Genomic DNA, 21965 nt, shown 5'->3' with positions numbered 1-21965 from the left:
ATTCTGCACAGTCTGGAGGCACCCGATTCTAAAATGTAAAGGTTTTCCATATTGCAGCAACATCCTCACACATCCCCACACAACAGCCATCAGCCAACATTAGAGGTGATTTATTCTCCCAAAGCAAGCATACCTTTGCACTCTGTTACAGACTATAATTCCAGTGTTTCCCTCACTCAGCTAATGTAACCCCAATGTTGACTAAAGGGGCAGGGGATGGCCCAACAAGGATTTTGTGCAGGCACCCAAAGTCCAGCTTATTAACTGATGACGTCATTGGTTGTTACGGTACCAGTGGTTGGAAGGTTGTAATGGTGCCCAACGAAAACATGTGGCTATCTGTACCTAAAAGGCAGACTTGATCTACCCTCTGGCTTGTATACAATTTTAGGCAATTTTTAAGCCCTTTGTCAAGGCACCCCTGAAGAAATCTGAAGGTTTAGAGTGCCTGGGCACCCTGGTTGAAAAACAGCATATTAACCTACCTTTCATCCTTCTACTCTTAAAAAACTTCACTGATCTAATTTTCTTCATTTCTGTTCCACTTTCTTCCTTCATATATTTATCTATCTATCTATCTATCTATCTATCTATCTATCTATCTATCTATCTATCTATCTATCTATCTATCTATCTATTTTCCTTCCCTTACCTAATCTAAAGTATGCCTAATTATGTATCTATCATCCAAAACGTCTCAAACGACGCGTGCTGGAGCGATTATGGTGCAAAACCAGGTCCCATCGAGCGTTCCCCCTCTAAAAATCTGCCTTCCTCACCTACACCACCTCCGTCCACGCTGCCAAGCAAGCCTATTTCGTAACCCTCATTAACACCCTCTCTACCTGTCCTCGTCGGCTCTTCTCCACTTTCAAATCCCTGCTCTCCCTCCCCCCCCCCCACCTCCACTCAGTACCTCACTCACCGCCCACGAGATTGCCAATCATTTCCAAAACAAGATTGGCGCAATCCGTAAGGACATTGTCAATTCACAATCCACCTCTCCACCTAGCCTCCCTCCCTATATCACCCCCTCTACTCTCCCCTCCTCTGACCTCACAGCCGCACTGCCCCCCACCATACCTAATGCCCTGCACAATATAACCTCCCCAACACTCCGCTCCTTCAGCCCTGCTACCACTGAGGAGGTCACTAAGGTCTTCACTGAAGCCTGCCTCACCACTTGCCCCCTGGACCCTATCACCTCACAACTCCTCCAGTCACCCCCCTCCTCCATCATTCGCTCCCTCACCCACATCTTCAATCTCTCCCTCTCTACTGGCGCATTCCCCTTCCCCCTAAAGCACACACACATCACCCCCATACTCAAAAAACCCTTGACCCCACTGACCTAAACAACCTTAGACCCATCTCCCTGCTGCCATTCACTTTCAAGCTCCTTGAGCGCTTATCCTACAATTGCCTAAGCGCCCACCTCACTGATAACAACCTCCTTGATCCACTACAGTCTGGCTTCCGTCCCCTACACTCCACCGAAACTGCCATACTGAAAATCACTAACGACCTGCTAACCGCCAAAGCTAATGGCCACTACTCTGTCCTCCTGCTCCTCGACCTCTCCGTGGCCTTCGACACAGTCGACCACCCCTTCCTCCTTTCTAAACTGCACTCCTTTGGCATCAGGGACGCTGCTCTCTCCTGGTTCTCCTCCTACCTATCTGAACGCTCCTTCAGCGTTACCTACAACGCTGCCACCTCCCCCTCTCTCCCCTCTCTGTTGGAGTCCCCCAAGGCTCTGTCCTCGGACCCCTCCTCTTCTCCATCTACACCCCCTCCCTTGGCAAACTGATACACTCCCACAGCTTCAACTATCACCTCTATGCCGACGACACTCAAATTTACCTCTCCACCCCTCACCTCACCTCCTCACTCTCCGCCCGCATCGCCCACCTCCTGAACGACATATCTCATTGGATGTTGCGCCATTTCCTCAAGTTAAACCTGTCCAAAACCGAGCTCCTAGTTCTCCCCCCAGCCCGTGCCCCCCCCATCCTCTCCATCAGGACTAGCAACGCCACCATCAATCCCACCCCACACGCCAAAGTCCTGGGTGTCACCCTGGACTCAAACCTTTCCTTCCAACCTCATGTCCAATCACTATCAAAGTCTTGCAGGCTCCACATCCGCAACATCTCCAAGATACGTACGTTCCTCACCCCAGACACTACTAAACAACTCGTACACTCCCTCATTATCTCACGCCTGGACTACTGCAACTCCCTTCTCACTGGCCTACCCAAACACACGCTATCCCCACTCAAGTTTATCCTGAACTCAGCGGCTAGACTCATCCACCTCACCAACCGCTCCACATCTGCCACCCCCCTCTGCCAATCCCTTCACTGGCTCCCGATTGGCCAACGCATCAAATTCAAATTACTAACTCTGACATACAAAGCCATTCATAACGCTGCCCCAAACTACCTCACTGACCTGATACCCAAATACCACCCTACCCGTGCCCTTTGCTCCTCACAGGACCTCCTACTCTCCAGCTCCCTGGTCTCCTCCCACGCTCGACTGCAGGACTTTTCCAGGACTTCCCCCATCCTCTGGAACTCCCTACTCCAATCCATCAGACTGTCACCTACCCTCCTCACTTTCAGGCGCACCCTGAAAACCCATCTCTTTAGAGAAGCCTACCCCACCCTCACCTAACAACCGCTCTCCTCCACTCCTCCTACCACTCCATCCCCCACAGCCACTTCCTCCTGTACCACTATCCCCTCCCTCCTAGATTGTAAGCTCGAAAGAGCAGGGCCCTCGAACTCCTCGTGTATTGTATTGTTACTGTATTGTCTCTTGTTCTGTCCCCCTCGCTAATGTACAGTACTGAGCAAACCCTTTAGCGCTATATAAATACTGTATAATAATAATACCCTCCTTTCTTCTCTAATCTAATTTCTTTCTTTCCTATTCTCTTTCCTCTTTTAATCCTATCTATCTATCTATCTATCTATCTATCTATCTATCTATCTTTCCGTGAGCATTGTCCTTCTTGGTGTTTTATCATCTAGTGACATGTGGTAGATGGGTAGATGTCATGCAGCCAGCTTTTCCTTTGGCTTGTGTTACAGTATCAGGCTAAAAATAGCCTCGCTTAGAGGCCCAGCAATATACTTTATTTACGTTGTATTCTTCCAGTGTCTGGTTGGCATGTTTCCATACATTCAGGAGATGGCCTGTTACATAGTTACAATGCAGACAGTTAACAACAGTTCACAGAGGTGGGTGTAGAATAAAAGGAGAATTCAGGTCATGTGGTATCTAAGCAAGCAAATTATTTAAACAGGGCCCAACCGCAGCACCCTTCCCATTAACAATCAAATGTCTGTTTATTAAAGTAGAACTAAAGACCAAACTTTTGGGTTTTTTTTAATAACCCCTGTTTTTTTGCTATCTGTGTGCCATTGGGGAGATATCCCTTCACTTCCTGTCCCATAGCCAAAACAAAAAGTGAGAGGAAATCCCCCAACAGTGAGGGAATGCCTGGTTGTCATTGGAATTTTTGTCACCATTGGAAAAGTTCCCCTCTATACTTCTTCTGGGGACAACCCACTGTAGGATTTTCTTTCACTTTCACACAAAGGACAATTAGAGAGGGTGAATCTCCCTAAAGGGGGCAAAGACAGCAATAAAAAACCTCATAAGTGTCTTAATCCCTCTCCACTCTATCTAAAATGGACAAAAATTGCATTCAGTTGTATTTATTCATTAATGTATACCTACCTGGCAAGGGAGATAACATGATCAGGAAGGTGGTTCTCACTTCCTGAAATTGCTCTGCTCTTCTCGGGATTTTGGCTAAGATCAAGTGTAATATCTGTTCTTATCAGTGTCCAGTAGGAATGCTGCACTGCTATTCTGGCCCTTTGGAAGGAATGGCTGGTTATATAGTGTCCCTACTGGTTTGATGGGGAATCTGAAGGCTAGTACGGCTGGAACAGAAACTGGAGCATCCACAGGATGAGGGGCACAGGATTATTTCCCCAGGGAAGACTGGAGGGGTCTGGTGCCTCCTGATTTGAATGGGTCTACCTGGTCTGGCCATGGGCTTGGAAGGCAGAGAATTTGTGGTATCTGTGCCCCCTGGGAGCTGGTCACCCCAGGAGTGCTCTTAGTAACACATGGGCATGGGAAACCCACAGTGTGAAAAGGCACAAGGCCACGTCACTACTATTTCTGCTCTGCGCCTCTTTGGGCTAAGGCTTTTGGCTAAGTCTGGGGCAATTTTTGTTACCAGGCCATAGACTAGCACATGCACTTATTTATTTAATTTATTTTTTATTCATATTTGTCACTGTACTTTTGTCTGTGTTTCTTTTTCTCCCTAGAATGGAGAGTGTGGGTCCTCAGACCTACACCGAAGTCTATGAGGAGGATGTGTGGCCATTAGATTCCTTCTTCCCCTGAACCAGGAGTCTCTCTTCGGGGGAGCCCCTCACCTAGTACTTTGTTGTCAGCTTCAGCTAACCATGAGGAGAGGGGTCTGCCAGGCCTCTTGGCTAGGTGCCATGTTGAGCCTTGCCCCTGTCAAGAGCCTTGTGCCCCATGAGGTCAGGGTAGATTCCTACTTCTTCAGGAGGTGGACTAGAGGCACACCCTTAAAGCGGAGTTCCACTCGAATATGAGAGGTACCCGCTCCCACTTCCGCTGCGATTGCCTAGGTCAGTGGTGGGCAACCTTTTTTTTCAACTGAGCCAAATCTCGCCAAAACCACGATTGAAATTTATTTTGAGAGCCACATTTTTAAAACTGAAAATACATAGGATGGTACACTGTTTTTAGTTTCAATAAGTTTTTATTGAGAATATTCTGCATGCAAGTATCCACATAGGTCGGGAGGATACAAATAACACAACTAATAAAACAAAAACTTATCTGTATTTATCTGTGGATGACGCACTGTTATGGGGGATCTGTGGATGACGCACTGGTATTTATCTGTGGATGACGCATATATGGCATCTTATGTGTGTGCAAATAGTATTATAAAATTAGTGGGGCTCATCATGGATATTTTAAGCAGGGTTCTCCACCTTGATGGATACACCCAAACAGTAGGCAAGAAGTAAAAGTAATAAAACAGACATGCACACATTGCACTGGCTCTGCAGTCAAGTTGAATAAAAGTAAAAAATGACAACATAAAATGAAATAAAAATCAAGATACAACTAAAAAAGTACATATAAAAGTATGTGAAAACACACTCAAATAGTCCTCACTGGTACTGTTATATATTGACCTCAGAACCTGGCCACTAACTTATTTTGTTGGCTCCTAGATTACGATATTCCGCAATTTTATGTCCACACCCCCCTTTTCACATCAACCCTTTTTATGTCAATCCCACAATGTCACATTTCTCCCCTCATGTCACATTTCTGCCCCTCCATGTCACACTTCTCCCCTCGTGTCACATTTCACCCCCTCATGTCACATTTCACCCCCTCGTGTCACATTTCTGCCCCTCGTGTCACATTTCTGCCCCTCGTGTCACATTTCTCCCCCTCGTGTCACATTTCTCCCCCTCATGTCACATTTCTCCCCCCTCATCCCCCATATAGTAATTCATCCCCCATAGTAATTCATCTCCCCTATAGTAATTCATCCCCCATAGTAATTCATCCCCCATATAGTAATTCATCCCCCATATAGTAATTCATCCCCATAGTAATTCATCCCCCATATAGTAATTCATCCCCCATATAGTAATTCATGCCCCATAGTAATTCATCCCCCCCATAGTAATTCATCCCCCATATTAATTCATCCCTCATATAGTATTTCATCCCCCATATAGTAATTCATCCCCCATAGTAATTCATCCCCCATAGTAATTCATCCCCCATATAGTAATTCATCCCCCATAGTAATTTATCCCCCATAGTAATTCATCCCCCCTATAGTAATTCATTCCCCATATTAATTCATCCCCCATATTAATTCATCCCTCATATAGTATTTCATCCCCCACAGTACTATTCCCCCCCCAAGTAGTAAGCCAAGTCCCCCCTGTGTCAATTCACTTACCTTTGCTCCGCGCGTTCCTCTCGCCGTGTTCCCGCGCCGTTCCGGTCTTCAGGGCGGACTGTGAGAGGAGCCTAGCTCCCCTCCCCTCACGTTCGTCACGCTGCCCCGCCTACACACATCCTGACAGCCACATCCGTGGGCCAGATTAAAAGGTCCGTGCGGGCCGTAGTTTGCCCATTGCTGGGCTAGCTGCAGAGTCCTGATTTTTGGGGCGGCCGCCCGAGGGGAGGGAGGGGAGCGGGCGCCCGGCACACAGAAGAGCCGCATTAGAGTGTGTAAAGAGCCACATGTGGCTCGCGAGCCGCGGCTTGCCGACCACTGGCCTAGGTGATCGGAAGTGTAAGTTGTCCTCCCCCCCTCTCTCCCCATAGTCTTCTGGGACACGTGACAGGTCCCAGAAGACTACAGAGCCATTCACAAAGCGCAGCGCCTCTCACACATGCGCAGTGGGCACCTGGCTGTGAAGCCGGGTGCCCACACTGAAGATGCCGGTGAGAGAAGACGGCAGGTGAAACCAGCCATGGCGAGGACACCGCTGGACCGAGGAACAGGTAAGTGTCTGTATTTTAAAAGTCAGCAACTACAGTTTTTGTAGTTGCTGACTTTTTTTTTCAGTTGGAACTCCGCTTTGAGTGCATTTTGTTTGTGTGTGTATTTTCAAATGCACTGTTTTGTATACCTAGGTTTTTTGCTTTTGCGCAACACCGTGGATTAAAAAAAAGCATTCGTTAATGTAAACTGACTGGGCAAACTGGCATTCAGCTACAGTGCAGAAAGCCTGAGTTTTGTTTTGTAACCTTGAGAGAGGAAGCAGTATTAGTAAACAGTGACACAACAGGAATCTTCTGAAAAATAGTCATAAGCCAAGACTAATTTTTAATCATTGCACAACCAAAATGGTTGAAACATCTGCAGTTCAGCTAATGTCTCCATTACTCCAGAACACTTTTCTGAGTCCAGTGCTGGCCATACACTATGCAGATTTCATCCAGCTGTGACGAACCAGCCAAAATTCACTACATGTGTGGTCTTGTTGCCACCCTCCTGCCCAACATCTTTCTACTGAAAAATCAAAGGAGTCAGATGGAAAACTTTCAGATGTGGCAAACAGAATACAAAAAGAGTAGCAGGAAGTTTGCCCATCCATGCTTTATAGCATGGTTGGAACAGTCTGTTTGATTCCTTCATTCAGCCCAGGGACTGAACAAAAAGTCTTAGATTGTATAGGCAGCTTAAAATTCTTCACTGTAAGATCTATTCAGCTTGACATATGCCTGAGCTCTGTGCGCCTACTTCTGAGATCCAGCTTACACAGAGCTATAGACTCCCAGTGGACCAGCATTAAAACATGTAATACGTTATATGCCACCCCCATACCCTGGGTGTATCCTTTAGTTCCCAGTGATAAATGGCGTGATGTGGGAGTGAAGGTAAAGTAAGTATATGCTGTGGAAGGTCAACTGGTCAGCAAGTAGATGCTGACCTTGGATAATACCCGAATAAAGATGGCCAAGTTCTTCTAGGGAAATAGGAAAGTAAAGGTATTGCCTGGGAAAAGGATACTGTGATTTCTTCAAGAGATAAAAAAAAATGTGTATTCAAGCTTCAGGCGTTTTGTTTTAACCAATATAAATCACTAGGGGGAGAAAATCATTGTAGGCTAAAAAAAGCCTTAAAATATGCTCAAATCAAGCATTTTCAGGTGTTCCCATTGAAGTCTATGGGGTCCAAAATGCTCAGTTCTGCCTGAAAAGTAGCTCATATACTTTTTGGAGCGATGGGCGTTCAGCTGCAAACAACAGGATGCTTAGATGTGAACAAGGGCTATTGAATACAGTTGGATTTTGCTTGTTGAGCATTTTTGAGCTTTGAGCTACAATAGTGAGCTAAGTGTAAATGGGGCCTTACACCTTATTTAGGCTCAGTTCACACTTTTTGTTCACGCGGTTTGTAGCTTGTAGCTCCAAGCTCAAAAACACTCAACAAGCAAAAACCTATTGTTTTTAATATCCTTTGTTTACATCTGAGCATTCTGTCCTTTGTAGTAAAGCGCCTGTCATTCAAAAAAGTACAGGAGCTACTTTCCAGGCAGAATTGAGCATTTTTGTCCCCACAGACTTCAATGAAAATGCCTGAAAAGCATAACATGAGCTTTTTTTGAGCATTTTCAACATTTTGCTGCATGTTTTCTGCTCAAACAGCAGCTTTCTGCCTTAAAATTGCTTCCATTAATATGGAAATATATTAAAAAATTTGGTCTGCTTTTATGGTGCACTATAGAAAAAATTGGCTTAAAGCAAACCTTTACTTCCAACGGTTACAATGTAGGTAAAGTGACATCTTAATAAAATGGTACATAGCATGCACCTTTCAATATTTTCTTGAGCGTCTCAGGAACCCCAAAACCTAGTACAATCTAATATGCAAATAATGACTTGAGGCTGGAAAACCGAGGACTGACCTACTACTTACTTCCTGCTCCTTCACTATTGGTAACAGAGGCTGTCCAAAGGACCATCAGCAGTAGTCTATTTTCTTGCTTCATCGATCTACCCCATATATTTTTTTGCAGTTGCCATTCAAGGGAAGAAAACATAGAGCATCAGCTACCAAATGAGGATGTTTTCATTCTTACGATTGGTGTGTAAATAGAGAACTAGGAAAAAGGATGTAAATGTTTTACATAGCCTGGAAATCAGTTCTAAATATACAAAACGATGAAACAGATGTTTTTTTTTCTGCTAATGTAAACTAAGCAGAACAGATTGAAATTTTCATGTTGCTCTTTTTTTCTTTAATTCCATTTTTTTTACTTTGTCCCTAATTTTAGGACTTGTTGCTAAATATATGCAGCATTAGGGGAAGTATAGCGCAATGCATGATTTCCATTGTATCATAACTCTGAGGACAGATATGGACAAATATAGGTTCAGAATCTGCAATCTGTAGGCAAGGGCACATACACACCTCTGGAATGCAGAAGTATAGTCAAGAGGGAGGGAAGGGAAGTGTGTGTGGGGGGTGTGTATATGCCGGTTGTCACAGCCTGTGTTACATTACTCCCTTGAAGCAGATGTGGGGACAATGGAAGAAAAAACATCACTGTCTAGTAAGAAGGTGGGTGCCAATGCTGACAAGACTGTGAGACTAATTGCTTGCTGTATGTTTGGGTCCTGTATATGTTTATTTGTTCCCGTGATAGTTAGCTGATGAATTGGCTTGACAGTAATTGTGTAGATGTTCGGAAACTGTAAGTCCCAGTATGCCCAGCTAGGTTCCATAGCAACTTGATATCAATTTGGATACTTGTCATGTCTCTATGATTTTCAGGGAGTTGAACCCTAGGCAGATATAAAAGACAAATTAATTGTAAAAAATACACCAATAAGTGTATTTTTACTACAAGCTGTGTAAGTATTTGAATTTGACCTGGCATCAGCCTTTTGCAGTCAGACCTGGTATCAGCCTCTTGCAGTCACTGCACAGAAGAACTCAGACTGATGGAGAAGCAGAAGAGAGAAAAAGCCAATCATATTATGTGCTGATAAGTAGTATGCAGAGTAACAGAGATATGAGCTCATTACTATGCTGTTTCTCCTTTAACTGTACAATCACAGGTTGGGGTGGGTCATGGACCACCTGGGCTCAGAGAAAGTGGGATGAATGAAGCTAGCCATCAGATTGAGGACATCCAAAAAAAAAAGTAATTTGGGGGAAGTATCAGATCGGGGTGGGCAATTAATTTTTCCAAGAGGCCACATTAGCAACTGGGACTGTTGTGGACTACTGAACATAATTCTGCTCAATTTTAATTTTGGACCTGGTCCATAAGTATGTAAACATGTCAAAAACAAATTCCAACCAGTATCATAAACCAGCGCTCAAATCTTCACGTTGCACAGAAAACACGGAATGTAGCACTCGCTGAGGTGCCGCCCATGATAGATCGGGGAATCTTGACACTGACAAAAAAAGAATAAAATGGCGCACTCTGCTCGTGCATTACCGTGATATATATATGACATTTATTGTAAAATTACAAATGCATATTCACAAACCAAAAAGGTCATAAAAACAGAGACATGGAGCCAAAGATGACAATCGCAGATAGTGGAGGTCCTTGGGTAAAAAGTGCTAACGAGTTTCGGGAGTCAAACTCCCTTCCTCAGAGCAATCAGCTCCTCAGGTTCTCTTCTTCCAGTTCTTGCAGCTCTCCACATGGACAAATGTCAACGTGCCTCTCTGAGCCTGACAACTTCCTCAGTGAGGAAGCTAAGAGGCTCAAAGAGGCATTCTGACAGTGGAGGCATTAAGGACCGGATAGGGACAGCCAAAGGGCTGGTTGTAGACCTGGGGCCACAATGTGCCCAGGTCTGCTGTAGATAGATGGCAAGAATGCATCGAAATTCCGGCAGCCAAAATGCCAAAAATATCCCTATCTGCCTTTGCCGCCCCTCTTGCCCACCATTGGGTCTCAGGCTTAACCAAGAACCCATTCCATCCCATTCCATTCGATCCTGGTGGATGGGCATAGAGATCAGTGAAGGAAAGATGGCCTCCACTCATCTCTATGCCCTTGGAGGACCGGAGCGACATAATTACGTCCCTTCCAGTTCTGGTGCCATGTAAACAAGGCCATTTTTTTAAAGCACTAGATCAATGCTTTTTTTTTTTTTAATCTAATGCTTTACATTGTAGAGCACAGATGTGGGGTCTTTTTGACTCCAGATCTCTCCATAAAGAGGACCTGTCACTTTATTTCTATCACAAGGGATAGAAAAAATGTAAACGGACAGTGTAAAAAATGTAATAAAATAAATAAAAAACTATTTTTTATTGTGTGGTGCCCCAGTCACCCCGTGCTCGCGCACAGTGGTGAACGCATATGTAGGCCATGCCCACATATGTAAACGGTATTCAAACCACACATGTGAGGTATCTCCATGAATGTTAGAACGAGAGCAGTAATTCTAAAACTAGATCTCCTCTGTAACTTTAAACTGGTAACCTGCAAAAATGTTTAAGACGTCACCCATGCAGATTTTTAAGTACTGTAGTTTAGCGCCATTCCATGAGCGTGTGCAATTTTAAAGCGTGACATGTTGAGTATCTATTTACTTGGAGTAACATCATTTTTCATATATTACAAAAAATTGTGGTATATATTGTGGGTTTTTTTATTCATTAACCACTTCCTGTCCGGCCGCTGTTTATAATTGGCAGGACAGTGGCAGTCATAAACGGCACCCGCATTTTCAAGCTGTGTGCGCTCCTTGGGATATTTGTTTTTTTTTTTCATTTTGGATGGTGCAAAGGTGGGTTATAACCCCTGCAGGCTTTTTTTTTTATCATCTGTGTGCCATTGGGGAATTTCCTGTCCCATAGCTAAACCAGGAAGTGAGAGAAAATCACTCCAGAATGAGGGAAATCCTGGTTGTCACCAGGGTCACCAGAACTAGTGTCTTTATTAGAAGACTTCCCCTCTATTCCTGTTCAGGTGACAACCCAAAATTTGGGATATTCTTCTTAGGTCGCGATCATGTGATCACTGATTGGCCAATCAGTGATCACATGCAGAGTAGTAAGCAAGATGTCACTTCTGACATCATTGCTTACTACGTGTGAAATCTGTGAATGATCTCAGAGGTCACATGGTACAAGGCTATTCACAACAGCCTTGTACCATGTGACAAGCTGTGACCAATCACAGCTCTCAAGCCTAGATGAATAGTGAGATCCTGCCTGGTCCAGAGGAGGGAGCCCTTTACCAAAGTTGAGCGCCCGTCCATCCTAAGGGGGACCTCTGGACCAGGCAGGATCTCACTAGGCTTGATGACCTTGGAGGAAGCCCACCACCTACCATATATTACTACATGCGCTGTCTTTATGCGCTTCCGGTGAGTGCGCACTTCTGCTATTTCTGTCTGCTATTTATTCCAACCATAGAAGTACTGAGATACCTGCCTCATTAGGAATTACTGTATTGCTACTCAGTGAACTTTTATATTTCCAATATTTATTGATGGAACTTATTTATCAACTATATTATTATTATTATAAAGTATTTATAAAGCGCCAATAGTTCGCTCAGCGCTGTACATTACAATGGGGGACAGAACAATAACAATACAATACAATACAATGCAAAACATGAGGGGATCGAGGGCCCTGCTCTTTCGAGCTTACAATCTAGGAGGGAGGGGATGATGGTACAGGAGGAGATAGCTGTGGGGGATGGAGTGGTAGGAAGAGTGGAGGAGGTCGGCAATTAGCAGGGGGTGGGGTAGGCTTCTCTGAAGAGGTGGGTTTTCAGGGTGCACCTAAAGGAGAGGAGATGATTAAGCGCTACACTTTTTTGAAATTTGATACAATCTGGAGTTTAGTTTTAATGATTTTTTGTGACTATGTCACTTGATTGTTTTTTTTGCTAGATTTTGGGGTTGTGATGGAAAACCCTAAATGTGTATGGCACGCAACACCCCCCCTTCATCCAAATGGCCCTGATTCTGAACCTGTAGAAACAGACACCAGTGTGTTCCCAGGTTCCAAGCACCACTCTTTGTAGTTTTCGTTGCCATTTGTATCTCAGCACAGGATCATGTGATAAGGGCCTGTAATCCTACTAAGCATGTAGGATAATTGCAGTGGCTTATATAAATCTCAGGTAAATTGAATGCACCATCTGATATCAGCATAGTTGCAGTTTTTCCAGGATAGCACTAAAGGGGCACTAAATGATTTTCAAGTATTATCAAATTATTTAAGAAGAATGCATTCTAAGTGGTCTAGTTAACATTCTGTAGTACATCAATTTCTAGATATGTGGGCAGAAACACTAAAGCTGGCCATAGACGGATTGAAAAAAAATGGATTCCTCCGGCCACACAAGTGAGCTGGATAGAGAAATCCTACCAATGAGACATTGTAGGCTGACAGCGGGATTCACCACTTTCAGTGTATGGAAACATTTTCCAGTATTCCTGGAACTATTCTCTTCTGTTGAGTAGGAGCAGCCACACACACATCCCTGCTGAACTTGCTGAATTTCAATCTGTCTACTGTATGGCCAGCTTTACTTGATATTACTTGACATTTGATGACATCATTCTGGGTCCTTCAGTTCAGGGGTGGACTGACCATTCGAGCACTCGGGCACTGCCCGAGGGCCCGGGGTCAGTAGGGGGCCCCATGAGATGCCCCTGGTACATTTCATTGGCTTTTTTGGGTGTGGGTGAGGACACAGGGGCCCCATAATCCACTATTGCCCGGGGGTCCCATGAGTTGTCAGTCCGCCCCTGCTTCAGTGCATCTTCCCCAAACTTCCTGGTGGAGAGAGCTTGCACGGAGTGTAGCAAGGGACAAAGTAGGTGTCAGCAGCTGTTCATTAATTAGCTTGAAGGACCAAGAAGGAGGCAGCATGTAGCTGGGGGTGAGTAGGCAATGATGGCTCCATACGACCCTATGATGGAAAGGAGCCACCCTGGAACTGGAAAACAGAGCCAGTGCTGGGAGGGACTGTGCAGGACTGGACAAAAGGCAGTGTTGGATACAGGAAGAGCAGAAATAACAAGCATTTCTTTTATTTAGAACTTGAACTTACCTAAGGGCTCATTCACACTGGAATATGGTGCAGGAAATCCACGTTCCAAGCATGTTTCCTGCACCGTGTTCAAAACGCACTGGGTGTGCGATCTGCTGCAGGTGTCAACATAATCCTGACCGTACCCCAAACACAGATTGCAAATGCAGTATGTTTGTCTGCCCTGTATCGCATGGTACCGCAGTACAATGCGATCTGGTGCAGTGTGTTTTTGAAAAGTAATGCATGCACTACTTTTGGTGCTATCCAGTGCACTTTCAGCACATTCAAATGATTTAACTGAAAATCACGCTGCACTAGTGGATTTAATAAAGGCAAATAGACTGCATGCTTTGCAAATGAAGTTGCATTCTGCAGGGAAATTTACTCCAGAGCTTAGTAAATGAGGTGAAGCTTTACAAAGAATACCCAATCATATGCAAGGAAAATAAAAAGAAAAGCATTTTTGCTTGCACATGATTGGATGATGGAAGTCAGCAGAACTTGCACAGTGCACCATCTATTTCCCTCTAGTAAATTAGACCTATTGAGTTGCATTGGAATCGCACAGAAATGCATACTGCGTTCCTGTGCGATTCAGGTGCAACTCGGCCTTGAAAAAAACGTTATTATCACTTTAAATATTCTCTAGAGTCAGTCTTTAAGTCTTGTATAATATTGTAGTGGCATGTACAATTGTAGTGAACATGACAGAAGCAAGTTTTGACCTGCATGATGTGGGCCCCCGAGGGTGTGAAATTAGGTATGTGTTTTGCTGGGTGTGCCTGTAATTTGACGACAGTATGTCTCCTCTGACTTTATATATGTGATTCTGAGAAATTACTTATCCAGGGATTATGGTACTACTTTCTCTAGGAATGTTGCGTGTTTCCAAAACTAGTATAAAGGAAAAACTGTGATATTGCCTACGGCAGGCGATCAAATGTTTCCATTTTCTTTGATGCATGACAGAATTTGGTAGCTATAGTCACCAGAACTATACAAAAAGTATCAATGTTTTTAAACCCACTGATATTTCGGTTTATTCAAAGACAAAATGATTTAGGCTTGGTTCACACTAGCCCGACGCCAAAGTCGCGCAACTTTCAGCGCAACTTTGGAGTCCGATTTTGATATGACTTTGATGTGACTTTTTACACTCTGTGGCATTGAAGTCGTATCAAAGTCGAATCAAAGTAGTGCAGGAACCTTTTCTAAAGTCGGACCGACTTATGTAGTATCAGTTAAGATGGCTCTCATAGGGAAACATTGAATTTCACATGTCACCCGACTTCGGGTCTCACAAGTCAGATCCTATGTCACAGCATTGTGAACCTAGCTTCAGGATACTTGTAAACTCTGACTCAATGACTTTTAGTTTGCTAAAGCCCTGTTTATTATAAACAGTTACCATAGCAATGAGATAAGGTGTGTGGTACATTGATATCGGGGGGGTCACCACCCCACAATAGACATGGAAAAAATATACAACTAAGGAAAAAGGGGTATTCTAGAGTGGCCTCCTGATATCTCGATGTACCTTATAGAAAACCCACTACATAGCCATAAGTTCATTGTTGTGTAGTTGGTTTTCTATAAGGTACATATAGATATTGGGAGGCCACCCTAGAATACCCCTTTTTCCTTAGTTGTTATATTTTTTCATAAAATACTGTTTGTAACTTTTTTCATCCTTTTTTATATCTCTGATACTGATCTCCTGCAGCCTCTACATGCACTCGGGCTCAGGTAAGTATTGGAGGGCTGAGGGGGGAGCTGCCCACTGACAATTTTTAACTTTCATGCATAGAAGGAAAAAAAAACCTTCAGCCTTTAGAACCTCTTTAACCGCCTCCCGTCCGCCATATAAGGTAATGACGGGCCAAGCCGGTTCTCTCGTGCTGGGAGGACGTCATATGACATCCACCCACTGTAACCGCCCACTCCCTGGGACACAGCGGATCACCGATCGGAAAGAGCCGAAGATGTCGGCTCTGTCATGTGATCAGCTGTGTCCAATCACAGCTGATTGAATGTAAATGAGGAAATGCCAGTTATCAGCATTCCTCTCCTCACAAACTGTCACGCTGACAGCTCATGAGGAGAGGAGAGCCAGCAATCGGCAATACTCAGAAGGAACACGTACACTGATCATCAGGGTACAGGTCATCAGTGTGCCCTGATGATCAGTGTAGCCCCATCAGTGCCATCTGTCAGTGTCCATCAATGCCACCTGTCAGTGCCCATCAGTGCCACATATCAGTGCCTAACAGTGCACATCAATGCCACATATCAGTGCCCATCTGAGCTGCCTTTCAGTGCCAGTCAGTGCCACCTATCAGTGCCAGTCAGTGCCACCTATCAGTGCTGGCAATCAGTGCCAGTCAGTGCCGCCTATCAGTGCTTGTCTGTGCTGCCTATCAGTGCCAGTCAGAGCCGCCTATCAGTGCTACCTATCAGTGCCGCCTCTCAGTGCCATATATGAGTGCTGCCTTGCAGTGCCCATCAGTGATGCCTCTCAATGCCCATCAGTGCCACCTACCAGTGCCTCCTCATCATTGCCCATCAGTGCCGCCTATCAGTTCCTATCAGTGCAGCCTATCAGTGTCCATCACTGCAGCCTCATTAGCGCACATCAGTGAAGGAGAAAAAGCACTCATTTACAACATTTTATAACAGCAACTAAGAAAACAATTTTTTTTTTAATTTTCTGTGGATTTTGGTTTAGCAAACAATAAAAAACCCAGACGTGATTAAATACCACCAAAATAAAGCTCTATCTGTCTGAAAAAAAAGGCTAAAAATTTCATATTGGTACAATGTGGCATGACCGCGCAATTGCCATTCAAAGTGCGACAGCACTGAAAGCTGAAAATTGGCCTGGGCAGGAAGGGGGTATAAGTGCCCTGTAGGCAAGTGGTTAATGTGCTTTGCCCTAATATATGGGAAGGGCATGTCTTTTCCCTAAAAACGTTGGCATTATAATAATAACCTACAGACCTTCTTAGAAGCACATGTGACAAGCCTTAAATCTGGCTGTAGAAGATTACAGTATATAGAATTCAGATTAAATAAATGGAACTAGAGTCCTTCTCTAAATCTGAACACCAGGCAAACTGCTAAATACACAGATGAAATCATATAAGAGAGCTATCCTGAGATTTCCACAGCTCTGGCACACAGAACGGGTGGGATACCTGATTTTATTCTGCTTCAGTTAATTAAAGTGGTTGTAAAGGATTTTTTTTTTAAATAACAAACATGTATATACATACCAGCTCTTCTCGGGTCCCCCCGCTGTCGCTCCTGGCTCTTTCTCTCTGGCTAGTGCAACCAATAGTAAGCCTCTTCCCATTGGGGCACTCGTGCAGGCTCGCTCCCAATCCTTGCTGCTGCGTCCATTGACACAGACAGCAGGACTCGCCCCTGCTCTTTTGTCACTAGCTTTGACTGACAGCAGTGGGAGCCAATGCCTTAGCAAAGCCTGTGAGAGCTGCAGACGGGGGCATCACTGGATCAACTGAGTGCTCAGGTAAGTATATGGGGCGCTAATACCAATGCCTACACATTATGCATTGAGGTAAAAAATGTTTAGGCTTTAGAACCACTTTAACTCTTATCGGTCTTGTCCCTTCCCCAACCAGTGACTGGATAGTGAGAGGCGAAGCAGCACATTGCTGAGCTCATCTGTTACTCTGCTTCATTCTTCTATTAACTTGCTTCTTGCTCTACAGCAGCCTTTCTCAAGCAGGGTGCCCAGGCCCCCTGGGGTGCCTTGAGGTTTCTTCAGGGGTGCCTTGGCAAAATGTCTAAAAATTGCCCAAAACTTATATACAAGCCAGTGGGTGGAACAAGCCTGACTTATAGTTGCACAAAGTCACAGTTTTTCATTGTGCACCATTACGACCTTCATCAGTTGATAAGGAGGATGTCAGCTGCCTGCACAGCATCCTAGTTTGACCCTCCCCTGCCCCTCTCCATCAGTACTGGGGTCACATAGCTCAGTGAGGGAGAAGAGAAACACTGGTGTACTAGTCAGTACCAGTGTGCAAAAGTGTGAATGCTTTGGAAGAATAAATCACCTCTAATGTTGGGTGTCCTACATGTGTGGATGTTGCTGCATTATATAAAACTATTAGAATAGTTTTTCACATTCTAGAATGGGGTGCCTCAAGACTGTCCATAATTTTAAAGGGTGCCTTGACTGAAAAAAGGTTGAGAAACACTGCTCAACAGCACAGCTAATTGGCTCCGCCTGCTGCTTCTCCTTCTCCCAGACTGAGCTCTGCTGGTCAGAGACTGCAGGAGTCTAATACTAAGTCATATTAAGACACTGAGATGGATTATTATTAAAAAATGCATTTTAAATATGTATCAGTGAATACAGAGCTGCAGTATTTGTGTTTTTTTATATTTGCTTGCACTTCAGCTTTACATATAACAGTTCCAGGTCGCTGGGCTAGGAGGGAACGGATGTCTGGCAAGGCATGCTGGGAGCTGCAATGGAGCAGCTGGAGAGACAGACCTATTGTGACCCCCTAGCATGGAGGAGTAATTACAGGCCTGTCTGCAGCAGATCACTGTGTGCTCTATGGGTGCATGTGTGTGTATATATTCAGAACAGACTGTATATTTTACTTTCAAATTGACGGTCATAGCACGTTGATTTGGTGAAAGCGTAATATGGCAGTGAGGAGATAATGAGTGGGGGGAGATTACATGTTACCATCAAACGTGGCTGCAGAGCAGCTTGGTGCGTGTGCACCGTGCAGAATATTGTGTTTAACCAGTTCACTGCCGGGCAGAACAGTGACTGCTTTAGCTGTAACTATGAATTTTAATTCTCTGTCCTGAAGCTGGAAGTCTTTTTACACAAATGAGTGAATGTGAGTGTTAGTGTATGTGCAAAGAAATTAAGCTTTCCAATTTAATAGAATAAAATTCAAGCGGACATACAGTGTTAAAAAGACAGTGGGGTTGATTTACTAAACCTGGAAAGTGCAAAATTTGATGCAGCTCTGCATAGAAACCAATCCGCTTCCAGGTTTTATTGTCAAATCTTAATTGAACAAGCTGAAGGTAGAAGATGATTGGCTACCATGCACAGCTGCACCAGATTTTGCACTCTCCAGTTTTAGTAAATGAACCCCTTTATGACCATGCTTACCTTTTCTGTCAAAGCCCTGACTAGCAAGGGCAGCAGTTTTCTCTTTCTCTCTCTTTGCACTCTCAAGTTTCAGTAAATCCGTATCATACATTTTAACAAAAATCTTGCCATAAGATGATATGTGCATATCATTTATTTTATGCATGTTACTTACATATACAAGTCTCTCTTGAGTCCCAAAACTGTTGCTGGTAGCCACCATCTTGGATGTGAAGTCAGCATCCCCAGCAGACTCAGATCTTTCACTCAAGTGACACCCTATAGTATTCCCCTCCACTCCTTCTCTGGCAGCTACATAAAAGTTTATGCAGAGAGGCACAGTAAAGGGAAGGAAAAAGTAGCTGGGCCAGCACAAACAGTAATTAAACACTCCCAGAAGAGGATCAGGAGTGCAAAGAGGGAGGAGACTGTGCTAGGTAATTGACTCCTCTGTAGCAGTCAAATGTTCTAGCATGCGTTGCAAGTGAAAGAAAAAACTGTTTATGGAAAGAGAAAAGTTACAAGTAAACAATTCAAATACTTAGTCGTGCCATTAAAGCCTGAAACTGAGAAGCAGGATGGAAAGGAGAGCACTGACACTGCAGATCTGGCATGTTGGGGAGGGACCCAAGGTTGTTTGCTAGAAGTCTGAGTTTGTCTGTGTACCAGGTTCTTCTGGATCAGTTTGGTGTAATGAGATCACAGTCTTCCTCTCTTTCTCTACCATTTTAAGAAGAGGCGGAATTCGCACTGGGGAGAAGCATAGATTAGCCTGAGCTGAGCCCAGGAAATTATCAGGGCCAGCACTAGAGGATCCTTGGTCCTAGCCATAAATAGAGGTAACTTGTTGAATCTGGAGGATAGGAGGCCCACATCTGGAGTCCACCATATCTGACATATCAGTTTGATGATTCCCCTTCAGGAGTGTGGACATTTTTGAAAAAGCAACTTGTCCAGGGACTAAATTGGGGTTCCAATCTATTTGTCCCCCATGACAATCTACTTGTCCAGATAATTTTTTTTTTTTTAACCAAAACTGTATTTAAATTAGAGGTGATATTAGGAATGTATATGGATTTTAAAAACAAAAAGGGGTTTATGGTGACTTAAACATGTAATATTTTAACATTGCAATGTTAATCTCCTCCTCCCCTCCCTGCCTGTCTACTGCTCCGCCCCTGGGGACTAGCAGGGAGGGGAGAGACCTTGCAGTGCAAAAAGCACTGATTGGCTGCTCCTCAGGAAAGGGGAGTGTCAAGCTTATCCTTTATCCCTTTCATTACCAGAGCCGGGTTTTGCGTTTTTTGCACATGTTTAAAAATTATTTTAGGACTGAAGATTACACAAAACCCCAAACATTATGTATTTTCTGAAAGCAGAGACCCTAGAGAATAAAATAGTGGTAGTTCCAATTTTTTATGTCGCATGATATTACCGCAAAATTTCAGTAAAAAATACATGTAAGTTAATTTTAGGGCACAAAAAAGCAATAAATTACCCTATTTTTTTGTAAAATATAAAAGATGAGGTTGCACCGAGTAAATAGATATCTAACTTGTCAAACCTTAAATTTGTGTGCGCTCATGAAAGGGTGACGAACTTCAGTATCCTATATTTTCTATAGGCAATGCTTCTAAAGGCCCTTATAGATCATCAGTTTAGCGATACGAAGGAGGTCTGGTGCTAGAATTATTGCTCTCATTCTGGCGTGTGTGATGATATGTAACATGTGTATCGCAATTGATGTAGGTGCCCCAGCATGTGCTTTTACGTTTGTACGTGCATATATGTGGGGGTGCCTCAATTTTTTTTTGGGGGGGGGGGAATGTTATGTGCTTGGGTGTAGCTTTCATTCTTTACAATAAAAAAAACCCTTGTTTTTTTTTTTTACCTAATTTTTTTTTTTCATCACATAGGGGACAAAGTCCCCTAAGTGTTGATTTTTCGTGGCAGTTTCTCTTTATTGAGACATTCAGGGTCTGAAAGACCCCGGATGCCTCCCCTGAATGTAATGCAGTGCACATCACACGACATTACATACTTTCCCGGCCTCCATCGCTGGGAATCACTAAATGGGAAACCAAAAGTGACATCATAATGTCACTTCCAGGGCAGGACAAGAAGAGGAAGAGACAGGACATGTCCGCTCTCCTCCCTTCCCTCTAGCTGACAGCGGTGAGCCGGTCCCGGGCTCGTAGATGGGCAAGCGGTACCCGGGAGACAGTGGGCAGGAGAGGTTCAAACGGGCCCGGGGGGGGGGGGGGGGGGAGAGGCTGGCACTGTGTTAAAGCAATCGGTGGCAGCGCTGTTGCCCGAATGCTTCCACCTGACAGGTGAGCCCTGCTGCTTGCCCGCAGCAGGGCTGAAGATTAAAGAAAGCTAAATGCCCGGCGCCCATAATTCAGCATCACTGCCGGTGGTGGCATCTAAGGTAGTCTGCTTTCCAATGATCTGTTCCTGGAACGTGGGCCACAGAGGTCACTGGACAGTGAGTTCCTGTCCATGGGATAATGACTTCAAGGCTGCATGACTCCTCGTGCTCCCTTGATGGTTGATGTAGGCCACAGCGATCGCATTGTCTAACTGCACCGACTGGGTGTTTTTGCAGCAGGGGCCCAGTATTGCTCTGAGCTTCAGAATACTGATGGGGAGGTTGGTGTCCACAAATGACCGTGTTCCCTGGACTATGAGGGACTGGAATACTTCTTCCCAACCCAAAAAAACTGGCATCTGGTGTTATAACATTCCAATGGTAAGGAAGGAAAGACTTCCCCACTGTCAAGGCATTTATTCCAAACTGCATACATCTGTTTTGGGCTGTTTGGCCATTACAGTGTATGTAAACCATGGCTTCCATGGAGTAAGGTGTGGGACCCAGCAAGACAGCAGAAACATAAAGGTTATTGTAAGAAAGAACTAAAGCAACCAAAAAGAGTAAATACAGTATATGTATGTATGCATATCAGGCAGGGACCTTAGATTGTAAACTCCTTGAAGGCAGGGACTTATGTAAATGTATGAGAGCTGTGTAAATTGTTGGTGCTGTATAAATAGTGTAATTTAATATTTATACACAGCACTAGACTTCTGTATAAGTACACTGCTGTGTAAATTGTTGGTGCTATATAAATAGCGTTACTAAACCCACAACAGTAAAATCAGTCTGTATATGCAGTAAAGCATGC

The 21965-nt window shown here is 44.2% G+C and overlaps 1 protein-coding gene across 4 annotated transcripts in view; it reads left to right on the top strand.

The window, feature by feature from the left end:
- Positions 1-21965, top strand: part of DGKI (diacylglycerol kinase iota) — a 461291-nt gene that overhangs the window by 50527 nt on the left and 388799 nt on the right. The window contains exon 1 of one of the 4 annotated variants that reach the window (XM_089680694.1): positions 9107-9172. The exons of the other annotated variants lie outside the window; for them this stretch is intronic. Within the exon in view, the coding sequence (XP_089536820.1) occupies positions 9129-9172 (44 nt within the window). The 5' untranslated portion in view covers positions 9107-9128. Of the gene's footprint in view, positions 1-9106; positions 9173-21965 lie in introns of those variants that run through there. 4 annotated transcript variants of the gene reach the window in all.

This window comes from Staurois parvus, unplaced genomic scaffold (genome assembly GCF_062004578.1).
Source record: "Staurois parvus isolate SC_StPar_1 unplaced genomic scaffold, SC_StPar_1.0 ptg000249l, whole genome shotgun sequence".
Taxonomy (NCBI): domain Eukaryota; kingdom Metazoa; phylum Chordata; class Amphibia; order Anura; family Ranidae; genus Staurois; species Staurois parvus.
Note: the sequence above shows the minus strand (reverse complement) of the source record. Positions and strands in the feature narration are given on the sequence as shown.